Below are 17936 nucleotides of genomic sequence, written 5' to 3' on the forward strand. Positions count from 1 at the left end.
ACACAACAAACCACACCATGAGAGAAAGCAGTGATCCTTCTCTAAAAAAAAGTCCCCTTAAATGGTTGCTCAAGGAATTAGGAGATTTAAATAATCTCATGAATAAAAGCCAGGAGCAGGAGCAACAGTATTTCTCTACCAGCAGGTAAGCAGAGCCCCCAGTAAACGCTCACCACTGTGAGACTCAGCAGCAGAAAGGTAGAAGAATGTGGGAGACAGAGCATTTTGTGCTTTATGTCATTTTGTACCCTCTCCTCCTACAGAGCACACCACACCCACTCCAAAACACACATGGAGGGAATCTCCAGAATCTTGTCCACCAATACCTATTGGTTTTTATAGCCCCCTGGGAGCCTGCATCATCTTCAAATTCAATGTCTGCAACCTACACCAGGGGGTGGGGAGTTTTTTTGGGGGGGGGTTTTGACCTGAAGGCATTTTCTGGAAACAGAAAGGCCTCAGGTTTACGGGGTGAAATGTATGACTTCTTGCCATTCCCCTAGAAGGCTCTTTTGGATGGCATTTTAGGCAAGAAGATTTTATTGTCTCTCTGGTTATGTAACTGGTACTTCATCCTCTCTTGTTGCTCCTCTCCATTCTTCAACTGTACTATTTTAAAATGAAAATAAAATGGGGCCTCAGGAAAAGATTAAATACAAAATGTAGGAAAGCTTTCCTTCAGTTTCTCTGAATCTGTAATACTGGGCATCACAATAACCATCTTCCTCCTAGGCCAGTGAGGCTGGAGGCAGTTCACTAGTCAGGTCAAGGAGCTGGCCATACCAACTGCTGTTCACACAGAAGATGTGTAAAATGAGGGTAATAATCGTGCCTGCTTCCTGGGATCACCATAAAGATTACATGAGCTCATGTGCATTGGGGGTTTCCAAAGGTCTGGCACCCAGTGGGAGTTCTCAAAATTGGAGCTCCTGCTACTATAATATTTTAATACAGAGTATTCACAGCTCAACACTTATTGACCTACCTCATCAAAGTTGGCTCTTATTACAGTGTCCAATATTCTCTGACAGTGTGTTCTGTACATCATAATAAACGTAGAGACCTGTGGGGATTGGGGGGGGATTTCAACAATAAAAGCATAATTAATATATATTACTGCTGCCTTTCCTTGGAATTTCAATTTTCAAGTCATTTATTCCCTGTTGAAGGGATGAAATTCACTTAATACCTACTCATCCTGTAAGACCCGAATAAGCCCAACTTTCATTAGTGGTGCTCTCTGACCCTGGGCTCTTCCTCTGTGTTCCCATGACACCTGGGCATGTTTCTCCCTCCGGGCACCTGCCCTGTGGTCCAGTGGAAAGCATGGGTTCCTCTCTCCTCCATTCTCCACCCCTGGGACCACGGGCTCTGGGAAAACTTAAATGGCATATTATTCATGCTCGTGTATCCAGCACCTTGCACAGTGTCTGGCCCATAGTAGAGCTCAGTAAGGCATATTAATTAAATTCTCATCAGATAAGATACTGAAAAGTTAAAACCCAGTGAGTACTTATAAGAAGAGGTATTTGCCAAAAATCACCAAAAAAGACATTAAAAAATCTGGAATCCGCTCAGCAAAAAAACTGTATCTTCAGCTTCATTTATCCAAGAATTTTAAAGCTATCAAAAAGGAAATTTGATTTTTTTTAAAAGCGGAAAAAAGAGGGGAAAAAATTTACTAGTTCTTAGATTTAAAACATTTATACTCTTCATTTCACAACGTACACATGCATTTATTTCATGTAAACTAGTTTGCTTATGCATGAGCATCCATCCCCCCTTGGCTGTGAGATTCCTGGGAGTGGCACTCATGTCAGTTACCGTCACATCCCAGCTCCCAGGGGGTCTGCAGACAGCAGCAGCTCGACATCTACCGGTGCACGGGGCTGCGTCAAAATAGGTACGTGAGACATGTAGCTGCAGTAATTTTCTCCAAATACCCTATGACCGAAACTATCTAATTCACTGTACCTACAAAGTCTCGCCTATGGGACTATAATTTCACCACATCCTCTGCAGGACAGGGGAAAATAAACTGTATCCTATGAAAAAAACCCAATCTAGAGCCAAGAGGGTTCTTCCTTCATGAAATGAGACAGTGTAGCATTGTAGACAGGTAGGTAGATAAGTTAGAGGGGTAGATAAGCTTTTTGTTTTAGCATAGTATTGAATTTGTAGAAAAATTACGAAGATTGTATGGGGAATTCCCATATGCCCTACATCCATTACCTCTATTGTTAACATCTTACATAGTATGCTGCATTTCTCACAACTAATGAATAGATACTGATATATTATCACTTACTAAAGTCCCTATTTTATTCAGATTTCTATCTTTATATTTAAAAAAATTTTTTAGAGAGCGAGCGAGCATGTGTGTGTGTGGTGGTGGCGGGGGGGGGGGGGGTGCAGAGGGAGAGAAAGAGAGAATCCAGGTTCCACGCCCAGAGCAGAGCCCGACATGGGGCTCGATCCCACGACCCTGAGATTACGACCTGAGCCAAAACCAAGAGTTGGACACTTAACCAACTGAGCCACCCACGCACCCCTCTATCTTTGTTTTTAAACTCACCATTTTGCACTGAGACAGAGAAAGAGAGGGAGAGAGGTTGTATGTGTTGTGTGAAAGAGGGAGGAAGGGAAGCCACCCACTCCCAGCAACACCTCAGATGTGGTCACCTTCTCCTCAGGCAGACTGGCTGGCAGATTTAGATCTTTGACATTTGGAAACTCTGGCAGCAACGTTCCAAGTTTGGACCGGGGTGAATATGCCACCGTCTGTTTGCTCACTTCTTTCTTGCCCGTCTCGCTCACCCAGGCGGCTCCTTTCTTGGAATACATCACATCATAATATTGGGAGCTCTCCTTCACCGCAATGCCGTAGTAATGGTACCTGGGCCACGGAGACAGAGGGAGAAGGGGGGGGGTGGAGGGAGAGAAGAAGAGAGAGAGAGAGAGACCCACATGCACTGTTAGCAGATGGGGTTTCCTGGACAGAGGTGCCCAAGGCCAACAATGGCTGGGCCATCCTCCCAGGACTAGAAGAGTTAACACTTCTGTGAGACTTGACATCTCAGAAATCTAGAATTAAACCAAAGTTCCATGTTGCCAGCCATCAATCAGGCAGGTAAAAATAACCAAAATTGCCTCCTCCAGAAAATGTTAAGTCAAATACTCTGCAAAGTATAAAGGGAGGATGAAAAAAATTCCATTTATATTTAAGCTCTTATCGAGCTAAATGTGATCTCAGAGATACAGAGCTCTGTAGAGACCCAAGAAGAAGGGTGTGTTTGCAACTACTAACTGTACCACCAGCAAGAATTCATTTGGTCTCTGTCTTTCCTTAATCAATTAATGGTAGTCTTGTAAGAACTATATCTCTAAAAAGATATATGCAGTGGTTCCATTGGCACTGAAGGTAAAAGACCGAAACTTTTGACTCAAATGGGCTTTAGTAATAGCAATGTTTCCAATGAAGACTAATGATGAAAACTGCATTTTGTTTGGATTTTAGCCACAGAAACTGAGCACTTGCTACATTCTAGGCACTTTGTAAACTGCTTTACCTACATTAATTTGAAAAATACTACTATTAAATGGGAATTAGTAAGGCCTTTCTATGGACAAACAAACGGAGGGAAGAAAGCTGAAGAAATCTGCTCTAGGTCATCCAGCGGTTTAGAAGAGGCTATTGAGTACAGGTCTGTTTGGCCCCAAAGCCATTACACTGACCTAGCAGAAAACACTGCAGGAATCTATTACAAACTTGGGAGTCACTTATGGGGTGTAATAAAAATACAGATTCCTAGGCCCTTGCCAGACCTACTGATTCAGAATGGGGAAGTGGGGCCCAACAATCAGCACTGAACAAGCACCACAGGCAATTCTGATGGATGCCAGCTTGTGACTGACTAACCTCCTAGGTTACATTCCCCGTTCTATGATCCCCAACTGTTGTAGAGACTGTCATTATTTACTCTTGTAAATTGACATTCATCACAGCATCTAATGTGGTGCTCAAGCTCTTTACACACATTACCTTACTTAATCTCACAAAACCCTTGTAAGGCTGGAATTAACTATTAGCCCCCAGGGAATTTAAGTAACAAGCCCAAGATCACCCAGTGAGTAGAAGCAGGATTTGAACCTCTGAAGTGCTTTAATGGCTAAGCCAGCAACCCTCAAACTTGACTACTACTAAGAATTATCTACAAAACATCAACACACAGACTCCTGGGCTCCACGCACCCCCCGCCAAGATTCTGACTTCGTAGGCCTAGAGTAGATTTCTATAATTGCACAGCAATGCTAATGGAAGCAATTCATGAACCTCGCTTTCAGAAACACTGTATAACATATTAATTACTCGTTTCTGCGCGTGGAGCTATATGGTTGGTGGCAGTCACAGAATCATACAAGTGAGAAAGCACTGGGTTACATGAGAGGCTTCTCAGGGAAGGGAGATGAGCACACATAACCTCCCCTCTCCCTGCCCCCTTACGGCTGATACCATTCTGTGATATTTCTGCTTAGTGGGCATCTCGCCTCTATCTGAATGCCTCCTGGGATGAAGAACTCAGGCCCTCCGAAGGCAGCCCAGTTCATTTTGGGTCGGGACAGTTATCAGAAAGTTCTCGTTTGTGTTGAGCTGCTCTGTCTTCTGCACCTTCTACTTTCCAACTGTCATAACTGCCTCCCCATCCGGGAGGCGCCCTAGAGACGGGGGAGGGGATGGCTTCTGTTTGGCTCCTGGAGTGCGGGAGTGCCATCCAGGTGGCCTGGCAGTTAGGACATGCCTCTCTGACCTTCACAAAGTTCCCCAACCTCTTGAGATCAAGAGAGGGATCACATATTCAGATCAGACCATGGTTCTGGGTCTGGATTTTCCAGAGTGTATGTTGCTGAAATTAGCAATTGGAGAGAAGCTATTGCTTTGATCAGGTCTTGGTTTTTCTGTTTCAGTTCTGTAGGACATGTCAGCACAATCCAGTCACCCCCCACCCCCCGATGTATTCTGTCAAGGTAAATTTGTGGAGGGTTTTTCTCTATAAGGCTGAGTGGCAGGTTGGAGACTAGAGCGTTTTGTTACCTTTTGACTGGTCGAAGGTGTGGTCAACCTTGGGGGGCGGTGTCCTTATGGAGGGGATACCATTAAAATTGACACCACCGAATTTTTAAAGAAGATATTGCCCAATTTACCAACTTCTGGGTTAAAGAAGAATACAAAAACCAAAAACAGGTTCTCACATGTGGACAGAAGGAAACCTTCTCCAAGTTTAGGAAGGTTGGGAAATGGTCCTATTCTATCTTTACTATCCTCCCTCCCTGTCTCTACTATGTATCTATTTTTGTGGTTTATTTCTACTCTTTTCTCTTAGAGATGAGCAACAATGTACTGAAGCCAGTGACTTCCAAGACCCATTCATTTCCATGCATTCAACATACTTCCAACCACCCTCTCATATGTGGACCAAATTGCCCATCATGTGCCAACCAGCAAATAAATAAGGACAGGTGGTCTCATACTCTACACTCTTACCAAGGCGGAAACCTCATTTTTAAACAAACTTTTCTTTAGAGATGAGATTGGTTCTTCAGAGCAATCACCTTGGAACATTATTAGAAATTTACTCCAGAGTGTCCCTGATTCAAAATTTTCTGTAAATCTCATTGGAAGTTGCCCCTAGAGCTTCTGGGCCACACACACAAAAATGAGTCTTGTTATTTTCAAAGCTTTACCAAAAAGGTTTTTCCCCCCCCCAGTTTGATCACCCACTTTCTTTACCTAACTTGGCTCCAAAGTTAAATCCACCCTCGGAGGATGGGAATGCTGCCCAGGGATGGCAAGAGGAGTGAGGAGATATTGTGTGACATGCTGCTTTTGAAGCCCAACCCTTAGTTTCAAGTCTTACAAGTGCTATATGGTTGTTTTGTTTTTGTTTTTGTTTCAAGTGTCAATATTCTGTAAGTCAGTATGTGCTGATCTGCTGCTCAACCTGGTCAAAGTGTTCAGCAATGCTACATAATAAGGCACCCTCTAGTGGAGTCACTATGTACATCAATATAATAAAGGTTCTGAGAAGTCCTGCATAAAGGAACCTGTTGAACTCTGTGCTTCCTAAACTTATGTGGCCAACAGAGCTTTTCCACGGAACACCCGTTAACATCCAATGAATGATTTTTGAAACACCCTTTGAGGCAAATCTTATAAACCGAGATTTTAATAAAGCTTGCTCAGGGAAGCCAGAGATTATCTTCCCACCAACTCACATGTAGGAAAAGGGGTCCATGCACACTTCTCACTTTTCAGGACTCTTCCAGAAAGGTGTTCCCAGGCTACCTTTCTAAACTAGGCCACCCTCCTTTTGTTATTCTCTACAACAGGTCTCTTGTTACAATCTGAGGGTTTTTTTTTTAATCTGTCTTCCCCACCAGAGTATATGCTCCATGAGGGCAGGTGATCTGCACCTAGCAGATCACACAAAGTGTGAAGCAAATAAGGGTTGGATGGTTGATAGAACTGATGTCTGGGAAGCAACATGCCCTGTGTACCAGGGTCTAGCTGGACTTCTTCACCCCATCTCCCTTGCAGAGATTGGTGCAGGTTGCTTCTCTTGGGCAACCAGATACTATCAGCGTAGAAAGTCTGCTCAGCAAAACAATTCAAGTAACCTAGAGATTGTCCAAAAAGCCACAAAGTCCTCTTTTAAGTGATTGCCAAGACTATTTGACAAAAACACTTAAAGGCAGGGTGGTAGAAAATCAGACTCCTTAAAGCAGCTGGGTCCGATGGCCCTGGGCCTTCTGACAGCCTCTGTCCTGTCTAAAGCTCCTGTCTCAGGCACAGATTTCCTGCCAGGCCTGTGCACTGGACTCAGGATAAAAGACCTGGGGTCCAAGCCTGATTCAGAGATGTGTGCTCTGCAGATGGAATGGTTGCTGGTGCTTACTTGGACTGTCCTCGGGTCCCGAGTCTTCTGGTGGTTAACTGGGGAAACTGCTGCCTTATGATCTGTAAGTCAACACAAGAATTAGTTACTCATGGAGAAAAGTTGGCAGCACAGTCATTCTGAGTTTTACAAACATCAATTCAAAGAAAAGGGAAAACATAGGTCTTCAATTGCAATGATTTATTGAGAGTCTGTGGGATCATGGAGAAGATACCAGTGTTGGAGCTGGGGGGCAGGGGCGGGTGAGCACTGGAATGATTATGGGGCCCTGGACTCTGAGGGGGTCTCACTGGGCTCACAATGCAGGGCAAGTCCCAGTTGATGCAGAATGTGTTAGCCCTGCAGCTTAAAGTCTTCCAATGTATTCCATGGCACCTGGAAGGAAGACCTGCCCTTGGCCTCTATAAGTGGTCCCTGCTCTTACCTCCTGGTCTTCCTCTCCTGTGACTCACCTTTACTCACCAGACCCCAGTGAAGCTGGCTTTTTAAATTCTTTTCCCTATTCCTGAAACACACCAGACATGCTCCCTCTGGGGGCTTTTGTAGGTAAGTTCCTTCTCCCCAGAAGGCAGCCTCATCCACATCCCCACAGGATTGTCTCCTTTGCTTACAACATTTGGGCCTCTGCCCAGTGGCCTTCTGTGACCAGCCAGGGGGCGGTAGCACAAGCAATCCTTTGCCATCTCATGGCCCTGCTCTCACTTCACACTCTGAAATGATCTTGTGTACTTGCTTTCTGCATGCCTACTTTCTCTCTCCCCCTAAGTAAGCTCCATGAGACCAGGGACCTGGGACGGGGTTTGGCACATACAAGGAGCTCAGTCTGTGTTGCTGAATGGAAGGAGGAAGCCTAACCCCTGAGCGGAGGGTATGCTTGACTCATCTGCAGTGTTGCCCATGATATTCATGTGGATTTGCAGCAAATTTGGAAGCTATGCCATCTGCCAAGGTGAAGACACAACCAGCAGCCCTTGGTGTTTACAGAAATGATATCTGTGGAGAGACAGGATGATGCAAGTGTTCCTTGCTTTGGAGCTAGGCTACCTGGATTAGAGACAGCCAAACTTCGCCATTTGTTAGCTGGGGACCTTTAGTTAAGGTTAGTTTTCTCAGTTAGCCTGTTTCCTCATTTGTAAAATGGGAATGATAATAACCCCTACGTTAGAGAATCCTTGTAAAATCTAGTAAGTAAATGCATGTAGATGATTTGCAACATTGCCTTGCACTTAGTAAGGGCTCAACGAACATTATCACTGCTAATCGTCCTGATAAGTCTTCCCTTTTACTTCGAAGGACTTTTCTCATTTCACCAAACTCTCCCAGTCTCTCTCCTCTTCTAGTACATCACCAAGTAGGCAGGCACAGTCAGAGAGAGGCTGCCTGCAAGCTGCCCTTCGTGAGATGAGACCCAACTGCCGACTTCCCACTGGTGGGGCATGACCACAAGCGTGCCTTCTCAGAGCTGAGGGATGAGTCTCTCCTGATCCATCCACATTCTTTTCCATCCACAGTGATGCTCTCATTGATGGATCTGCTCACTCAACAGACATTTACTGTGACCCTGTTAGTTATTTGAACTTGGACATGCTGTTTAACTTCTTTGTGCTTGGTTTTATGTCTGGGGCCTTGGAGTATATATATATACTCCCCAGTCAGATCATAGGGATAAGGATGGTAGCCTCAACTAAATCAGCATCAGTGGGATGGAAGGAAGTGGACAAATCAGAGAGAAATTGAGAATCTGGAATGGGTGAAATGAAATTAGAACATTTCTGTACATTAGGAAGCTGTCTCCACTGTGAATAATAGGACAGGTTTTACTCATCTGAAAATGGGTAAACACAAAAAACAAAACAACCCCACGCATTGACACATTGCTTATAAGAATGGTTAGAAAATCTAATATGATAAAATGAAGACACCGCTTTAGGAAATAAAAATGGCCCTCTAAAATGTTATCTGACAGTGATGATAACTGCAGGAAACAATGCAGTCATTCTCTGAAATCTTGAAGGGCATCACTTTTGTAGCTGACACAGCCCTGGTTTCTTTCACCCTAAGTCCTGGAAGCTGAGGATATGGGTTCTCACTTTGTCTATGTCCCTCTCAAACTGCTGTGGCCTGAGGAAAATGCAGTGTTCAGGGTGGGGCCTGAGTGGGGTCAGCGACAGGGCTTTCTAAGCACTCTGCCCCATGATGTGTGCCATGGTTTTAGTGGCCTTACCACCTCTGGCCAACAATACCCTCCAGACTTTCATCACAGAAGTGGTTTCACTGCCAAGATACAAAGCAGCTGTTCACAAAGGTACAGCACGAATGTTGCAGACATACAGATAGAAATCCAAGGAAAATACAGAAAGCAAGGAGATGGAGAGAGATTCTTCACTTTGGTTAAACATGGGTTATGATTTGGATTCAGAGTTTCCTACCTATCCTATACGATACAGTTATAAGAGCCCCGTACCCACAAGGTAAAAACATAATAGTTGCTTAGGAAAAGCAGAGGTTTTTCTGCATTTTGGTCTGAGAGATTTCCCCCATACAGCAGGTACCATGTTTAATGCTCTGATATTAGCAAGCATTTGGAAAATGATAATACCATGTGCTGTCCAAGGTGTGGCAAGACCAAAGCTCTCACAGATTGCAGGTGACACTGTTTATTGGTACAACCCTTCCCCGAGCATTTTCACGATATGTATCGAGAACCACAAAATATTCATAATTTTTGGTCTATGAATTCCAAGGAACTAATCTGGAGTAAGAAAAAGTTATGTGCAGGGCTACTAATAAGACAGAACAATTGGAAAGAGTGTAGGTGTCCAATGACAGGGAGCTGGCTAAATAAATGATCATACATACACTCAACAGACCACTACGTAGGCATGAAAAATGATGGTAACAGGGGCACCCAGGTGGTACAGCTGGTTGCACATCCCAGTCCTGCTCCTGGTTTTGTCTCGGGCCCTGACCTTGGGGTTGTGAGATGAAGGCCCAGGTCGGGCTCTAGGCTGATCGGGGAGTCTGGTTGAGATTTTCTCTCCCTCTCCCTCTGTCCCTCCCCTTATCCTCCCCAAATAAATAAATCTTTAAAAAAACGATAGTAGTAACAAAAACTATGTCATGGCACAGAAAGTTTATATATGATATCATGTTAAATGAAATAGCATATCTCAAACTACATTTATGCTATGCTTATAATTTATATCTTTTACAAATATAGGAATGGAAAGGGAACAAGGAAAAGCAAAAATGTATAGTTGTTAGGATAGTAGGATTGGGACTAGAAAAAAAGATTTTTGTATAACATTTTTGTATAACATTGACTTTTTCTGTAAATAGAAAAGGATTTTCTTATTGGGAATATTCCTAATTGACAAAAGAAGTTCAAGATAATCTTGAATGAGGCACCAAAAATCTTCCAGGATGTTCTAGTAGCTCTTCGCCTTTTTCTTTACTTTAAAAAAATAATTGCCTATTCCCTGCAAATAATATGCAGATAATAAAAAAGAAGCATTTTGTTGTTGCTGTTATTCCTAAGCCTTATTATACGTGATTGAAGAGAATGGGCAAAGTTCTGAATCTTTATAAGCATTTATCCAAATGGCATCCTACATAATGTCCTGGCCCTAGGCTAAGGTACCAGGGCCACAGACTCTGGTCTAGAGATGTTCCAGAAAGCCCCCAGGAAGCAAGGACAAATTTCAGGAGCTGTTTGTTCTACTTCTAAAAGGCAATAAAATGTACAATTAGTGTATTTGAAATTCTCTGTGCTAGGATCTTGAGAAATCATCGAGTTGTGGAATGGGGCCTGTGAATTCATGGATCAATTTATCCTATGAATTCCTCCCTAGCCTATGGGTTTTACTTACTCCTTTTGAATCATGTATGGCTCAATACATGCAGTCTTACCATCTCTGTGGCCAGCGCCACCCTCCACGGGGTCCCTCAAGACAGAGGCAGGAGAGACTCCATCCTTTCCAACATTGTGCAACCCCGTGTCCTACTGATGCTGACCAAGAAACCTACTGAGCCCAACCACTTCTCTCTGTCCCCTTCCCCCGCCACTGCCCTCGCCCACGATGATCCCTCACCTGGACCACAGACACATCCTCCTAACTGCCTGCCCCCCTCCGGTCTTGCTGCCCAGCCAGCACCACCTTTCTAAAAAACATGTATGATCATTTCATTTCCTCGTTGCAAATGCTAGATGCCTGCTCACTGCCTACACTGGTTAAACATCCAGCCTCCTCAGGCTCATCCATGAGGCCCTCTGTGATGTGCCCCGCCTCAAATCCTACTACTTCCCTCTGTGTTCCCTGAGCTCCAGGCACATGCTATGCTGTTCCTCTGCCTGAAATACCAAACACACACTGTGCCCTGCTCATCCCCGAGGAACTCCTTTCTTTCCCTGACCCCCTCCCATTTCCCCTGTGTCCTTCCCACATAGCCTCAGACGCTCCTGTCTCCATTGCCCTGGCGAGCTGGAAGGTGGTAGGATACAGGAGTTATGCACACACACTTTCGGGTCAAGTCCTGGTTCAGGCACTGTGTCAACCACTTTACATATATTATCTCAATCATTACAATGGTCCAGGCTCCATGGCTATTCCCTCTGCACAGATGAATAAACTGAGGCCTGGAGAGGCTGAGTAGGCTGCACAAAGCCACACACCTCACAAGATGCAGACCTAGGATTCAAAGGCACCCGGTCTAACTTGACACCACCACAATACTGTTGCCTCTGGAAAAGTGAAAGTGTCCTAAAGTCCCCCTTCCCCATCCTTTCTTTTGAGGATGAGGGGGCTTTACTTATTCCTTTCGAATAATGTACGGCTCAATACATGCAGTTTTACCATCCCTGTGGTCAGCGCCACCCTCCACTGAGTCACCCAAGACAGAAGCGGGAGAGACTCCACCCTTTCCGACACTGCATGAAAAAGAAAAAAAAAAAAACAATTTTTTCCCTTTTATGTCGTATTCCTGCATTTACACATTAGATGAGGAATGAAATGATCTCTTGTTCCCATCTACTCTTCAGTGAAGATTTCAAATCTCCTCACTTTGATGACGCTCTGGGTAATGTTCCTATGGCCTCTGCTATAAACGGCGTCTGAGAGCCCTGTCCCAAAACACCCTAGGGAAAGGGAGAAACAGCTGATGGGAATGTGACAACCGCAGGCAGATGATATCTACAGGTGTCTCCTCTTAGATTAAATCTACCTGCACCCAAAAAAGCAGAAATCTGGCAAACATTTCTTCTGCTTAATAAAAATACTAAGTAAGCAAACGCCATTCTGTTTAGATAGTTCAGAGTCCCCAGCTAGAGTAACCGAGGAATAACCCAGATCATTACCTGTCTACTCAGAGGCCTCTGACAATTCTCCACAGCCAGCTGACTCTGCAGAGGCTCCTTCCTCTGGAACTTGGGTGCACTGTGCAACTCCCTGTTCCGCTTCCGTCTTTGCTCTCAAAATGCCCTTGTGTGAGCCCCATGCTCCATTCAAATCAAACAGACTACCTGGTGCTGCCCAGTTCTCAGAGTGCTTCCCAGAGCTGGACTCCATACTTTTGTACCTTCCACCTGCAGCATCCCCACCTCCTTACCATTTGTACCCTTGCTCCCTATCCACCCAGAATGCACACCACTCCTCTATGCACCTTTCTTGATTCCCTGGCCAGGTAAGTGTTCTCCCTTCTTCAAACCATGACTGCACCTGCCACTTCCAGTCTATGACCAGCTTCCATCCTCCCTCCATCTTGAACATACCCAGACTCTATCTGCATCTTTCCCTTTCCACTCAGTCCCAGGGCCATGATCTCATGCCTGGATGGTGACCATGGTTTCCTCATGGCGCCACAACCACTTCTGTATGAAGCCTCTGGTTGAAGTCCAGACCCACCAGGTCCTGCTGGACTGGCCCTGCCTTCATTCCAGCTTAGCTCTCCCCTCCTCCTCTCTGAGTTGCCACGGCTATACAGAACTTTTAAAGTTTTGTGAACACACTGTGTTCTCTCTTATTCTAGCTCTTCCCATAGGCTGTTCTCGTTTTCTGGAAACCTCTCCCCATGCCCTCTGTCTGCCTCACATTTATTCACCTTTGAAATATTAGCTTGTACCTTAGTCATTCCAAAAATCTTCCCTGAGCCACTTGTTTGGTATAAGCAATTATAGTTACATACATGGCCCATGGAATCCTCATATCCAGTCAACACTCCTCCCAGCTCCACCAAGTCCTTGTGTAGTCCTATAAGGCTCTACATGAGCTGGACCTGCAGCCTGTTTCCTACTGCTCTCCTGCATGTTTGATGAGCTGCAGCCTCAACAGCCACAACTGGTTGTACATAGTTTGGATTCACTCGACAACCAGTATTTTCTGAGCTCTTCTTGTATGCCAGACATTTGGCTAGGCACCGAGGGACAGAAACAGCCTTTGTTTCAGAAGCTTACATCTAGTGGGAGAAGACCAAAACCAAATGAATTTAAAAGTCAATACAACTTAGATAAGTGCTACAAAGAGGAACAAAATGAGCAGGGTGAGGGGAATAGGAAATGGGATGGGGTGGGTTTTTTTTTTTAGGGTGATAAGGGCTAAGTAGTATTGTAGCATTTGAGTGGTGATCTGAAGGAAGTGAGGGAATGAACCTCGTGGATATCTAGGGGAGGGGCATTGTAAGCCCAGAGAACAGCCAGTGCAAAGTCTCTGGGGTAGGAGCTTGTCTGAAGCGTGTCAGGAAGAGCAAGGAGGCCCATGTGGCCAGAGCTCCGTAAGTGCTCCGGAGAGCAGTAGAAGAGGAGGTCAGGAGACCAGGAGAGGGTGATGAGCGCAGTTCACATGGGGCCTTAAGGTCTTTGTGAGGACTTTGGCTTTTACTTTTAATGAGTTGGGGAAACATCAGAGGACTTCAAGCAGGAAAGTGAGGAGTAGTCTGACTTACCTTTCCAAAGGATGGCTTTGGTTGCCAGGCTCCCATAGGGGGCAAAAGTGGAAGCAGGGACATCATCAAAAGGCCACTGTGTAGTCCAGGCAGGGTATGGCCCAGTACATTAATTCATTGATTCAGCAAATGAAAGAACAAATGAAGTATCTCTCCTTGGCTGGCCATGGAATTTGTTCCCGATATTGGGATAACATAAATAATGCTATAAGCAGTACCTTTTGCATAATGATTTTTATTTTTATTGCTAGCATTTTGGAGATTCCTCCCCCCATAACGGTTTCTCAAGTGCGAAGCTGCTTGATTAAAAGGGAGAAACATTTCAAGTTTTGTAAAAGATACCATCAAGCTGCTTTCCATGAGGTGTAGAAGGCGATTATCACTTTTTAAAAAATTTGCTAAAGTGAAGAGTGAAAAGAGAGCTTCTTTTTGAGCATTGGATTTCTTGTCTATAAAACAGGATGACACACTAGCCCAGCTAACCTCCCAGGCTTGCAGCAGGGCCAAGGAGTGAGGGAATGTGCGCCCAGGCCTGCCTCCTGGGCCATGTTAACCAGGAGTGGGAGAAGGGGCGGGGGGTAGGGGGGGTGGGTGAGAGCTCTACCTCAAGGGACTCTCCTGGCTGCACAGGACAGTGACCCGGACAGTGACCCGCTGCTGAGCAGGGCGCTAGAGCAGAGGGTTCCACACCTGTTAGCACCCCACCTCTGGCTTCAGGATCCTCAACCTCTTCTAGCCCATCCTCTTCACTGACAGTTATCCTTTGATGGATTTTTGGAGGATCCTCATTCAACTCATAGTTTTCAGGCTTTTGCCGTCTATCGTGGCCTGCCGAACAATACATTTGTGCCATTAACAAGATTTAGTTCTCTTGGTGAAAACAGTTTTTATCTAGAAGGACTGGGAGGCCAAATCCTCTCCTCCTCCTCCAAAAGGGAGAAAGATAATTTCAAACTGAGCCCCAAGAGAAAGGGCTGCTTGCAGAGTTGGGGGGTGGGGTGGGGTGGGGTGGGGGGTGGGGGGATGGGCCGCGGCGCGGCGGTACCGCCTCACGTTCTGCCCAAACTGACGGAGGTCAAGACTTTTCCCACTCTGAGCAAAAGAAAGGGCTGTTACACATTGCACCTCCTCCTTCCAGCCGCAACAAAAACCTGTGGGAAGGGGGTTTGCTGCTTTTTTTTTTTAAGTGTTTCTTATGGGCTACAAATTACAAATTATTCTCCTCTCTTTTCACCAAATAATCAGCTGGTCCCGGAATCTGAAAGCCCCGCACAATTTAGTTTTGAGTCTCAAAATGCAGAGTCGGTTCAGCCCTGCGAAGGCTGTTCAGCTTTTAATTTCTGGAGCAAGACTCAGCAAACAGTCAAACACTTTTGTGGAGCTGTGAAAGCTGAGTTTCGCTGTTTGATAAATGAGCAGACGGCAGGCAGCCCCTCTTTCTCTTTTTGTATGGATTCAATGAAGCCTGCCTAAAGAACACCACATGCTGTTCTAGCTACTGATCTAACATTCCGCAACATCCCAGCCTTGCAAAGTCCCTTTAATTACTCGGGAATCCCACCCTTCTCCCTTTCAGCCTAGGCAGCCGGGCCTGGGCCGGGGGCTCCATGGGGCGAGGGGTGGGAAGCAGAGCAGCCCTGCCCGGCTCCCCTCCCTAGAGCTGCTGGAATTCTTCTTGGTGGTGGTAGCCAGGTTATCCATCTCCCTTGTCTGCTCTCTTCCTGGCCCACAATACATTGCTCCGGTAGAAGGAAACTCCGAATGTCCAGATCTAATTTTGTGGGTGCAGTTTTTAAAGAAATGTGAGTTTTAGGCACATGTTTCCAAAATGGCATATTCAAACCACTGCCCTCCTTTGAGACAACGAAGGGAAAGAGGAGATGCTACCCACCAAGCAGCAGCGAAGACCAGGCACTAGATGAGGTGTTTTACACACAGCGTTGATTTTGTTTATTCTAAAAAAATGACATTGGAGGAAAGTATGAAGATTCCTGTTTCACAGATGAGATACTGGGATCTACATCCATTCAAGGCTGCTCAGATTCACAGACCTCTGGCTAGTGGGAGAAACGAGACCCCAGTTCCACTGTCTCTCCTGTTCTTCACTTTGGCTGGCACCCACAGGAGCCAGCAAAGGGTCCACTAACCGAGTATGAAAGCCCTGGCGTCCTCTCTAGATGTTGCCTCAAGGGACACCTTTAGAGCCGCTCCGGAAAGCCACTCCAGAAAGCCACTCCATCTCGTTATTCTTACAAACAGACTTTGTTTGATTTGACCTCAAACTCTGTGATCTTGATCCAACTTGATCTCCAAACTTAGTCATCAGGGATGGCTCTGAAAAAAGGCTTTGGTTGTTTCCAAAAATTCAATCCACCCTCAGTAGGCAAAGATGTGCCACCAACAAGAACTGATCCAAAAGAAGTTCCAAGGTAATGGGATAAGTGCACCTCCTCCCACACTTTGACGGAGACAAACTCATGTGTATATAAGGAGTCAAGTATGCTTAAAACAGTTTAAAAATAAGAACTGTGGGTCTTAGTTCAAAGGTTATTTGGGTGCAGGAAAAGAAGAGGGACTACTCAAATAGCAAGAAATGAGAAACTTGGTACAATGACACGTTGTTTTGCAACCATGTATTGCAAAAGTCTTGTGCCTTCTCTTAAAATACACAATTTTGTGAACACAAGAGAGAAATTGATTAGGGAGACAGATTGGCAAAGGGATTAATATCATCACAACTTTAAGTCTGAAAGTGAGATACAGACTCACTTCCTTTGTTGACAAGAGACCTCACCCCTTTAACAGAGAAGAAAAAATAATTAAGTCTGGTGGTGTTAATAAGGATTTTTAAACAGCCCTGCCTCAATGCTTTCATTTTGAAATGGGCATTTGCCAGAGCAGTTACACTATGCTGTGCAACTCTGACCATTCAACAGTTTTTTGTGACACCTATTGGGCGCCAGGCAGTGGAGTGGTGGTGGGAGGTCAATGGGGGTAGGATACTGCAAGTTCCCTAGGAAATTCCCCAAGGGCAATTTCAAATATTCACAAGGGGATCCCTGGGTGGCGCAGCAGTTTGGCGCCTGCCTTTGGCCCAGGGCGCGATCCTGGAGACCCGGGATCGAATCCCACATCGGGCTCCCGGTGCATGGAGCCTGCTTCTCCCTCTGCCTGTGTCTCTGCCTCTCTCTCTCTCTCTCTGACTATCATAAAAAAAAAAAAAAAAAAGAATTCAAACATTCACAAGAAATTCCTGCCTAGTGCAATGAGACAGAAATGAATTTCAAATCATGTGTATGGACTGATGCAGGAGTGTGTGGAAAAAACCCCAGGACTGAGAAGGCTAACAGCTAATCTGCTGCCCCTTTAGACATATCGTGGATGACAACTCCAAGAAGTCCAAAATTCCATATGTGAGCCCCCTATCGTCCTCAGACTGCCTGGATGATGTGTCACGTGTGTGACTATGAGGAAAGACAGTCATCACACACCAATTTAGTTAGAAGGAGGTGAGTTACATAAGCTACAGGTTAAGTCAAAACTAGAATAACTCTGAAGGCGATAACAAGAGCGGGTGAGGGTGGCGATGGCAGCATGTGTGCAAGGCAGGAAATTTTTAGAACAATTGTTCTCATAATTATTCAGAAGGAAAAGCAGCTGGAAGAGTCGAAACATCGATGTGAGTGGTGATATATGAAGAACCTGTATTAAAGCCCTGAAATGTTGCCCTGGTGAGCTGAAATCATAACTGTAGCTAAGGCGCTTTGAGTGTTTTTATTTACCAGGCCCTGAGCCGAGGAAGTCTCTTTGACAGTCATTATATCAACAATGTCCACGTGTTGCTGTCACCTGCCCATCTGTGGATGGGGAGCCTGAGGCCCAGAGCTATTCAGAAACCATCTGAGCTCACATGGCTGGTGAAGGGTGGAGACAGGATTTGAACCCACACAATCTGATTTCTGAGCTTTTCACACTGTGTGACACAAAAGACACCTGAAATAACAGACTGTGGGAGCCGAGGTGAAATCAGACCTTGTGACATGGAAG

The 17936-nt window shown here is 45.2% G+C and overlaps 1 protein-coding gene across 2 annotated transcripts in view; it reads right to left on the minus strand.

Moving 5' to 3' along the window:
• Positions 1–17936, minus strand: part of RFX4 (regulatory factor X4) — a 161201-nt gene that overhangs the window by 70757 nt on the left and 72508 nt on the right. For both annotated transcript variants that reach the window (XM_041756312.1, XM_041756311.1), the window contains exons 5-7: positions 6954–7015; positions 2683–2896; positions 986–1063 (exon numbers count right to left, since the gene is read on the minus strand). In XM_041756312.1, coding sequence (XP_041612246.1) covers positions 986–1063; positions 2683–2896; positions 6954–7015 — 354 coding nt within the window. The remainder of the gene's footprint in view (positions 1–985; positions 1064–2682; positions 2897–6953; positions 7016–17936) is intronic.

The sequence above is a fragment of the Vulpes lagopus genome, chromosome 5 (assembly GCF_018345385.1).
Source record: "Vulpes lagopus strain Blue_001 chromosome 5, ASM1834538v1, whole genome shotgun sequence".
Classification (NCBI taxonomy): Eukaryota; Metazoa; Chordata; class Mammalia; order Carnivora; family Canidae; genus Vulpes; species Vulpes lagopus.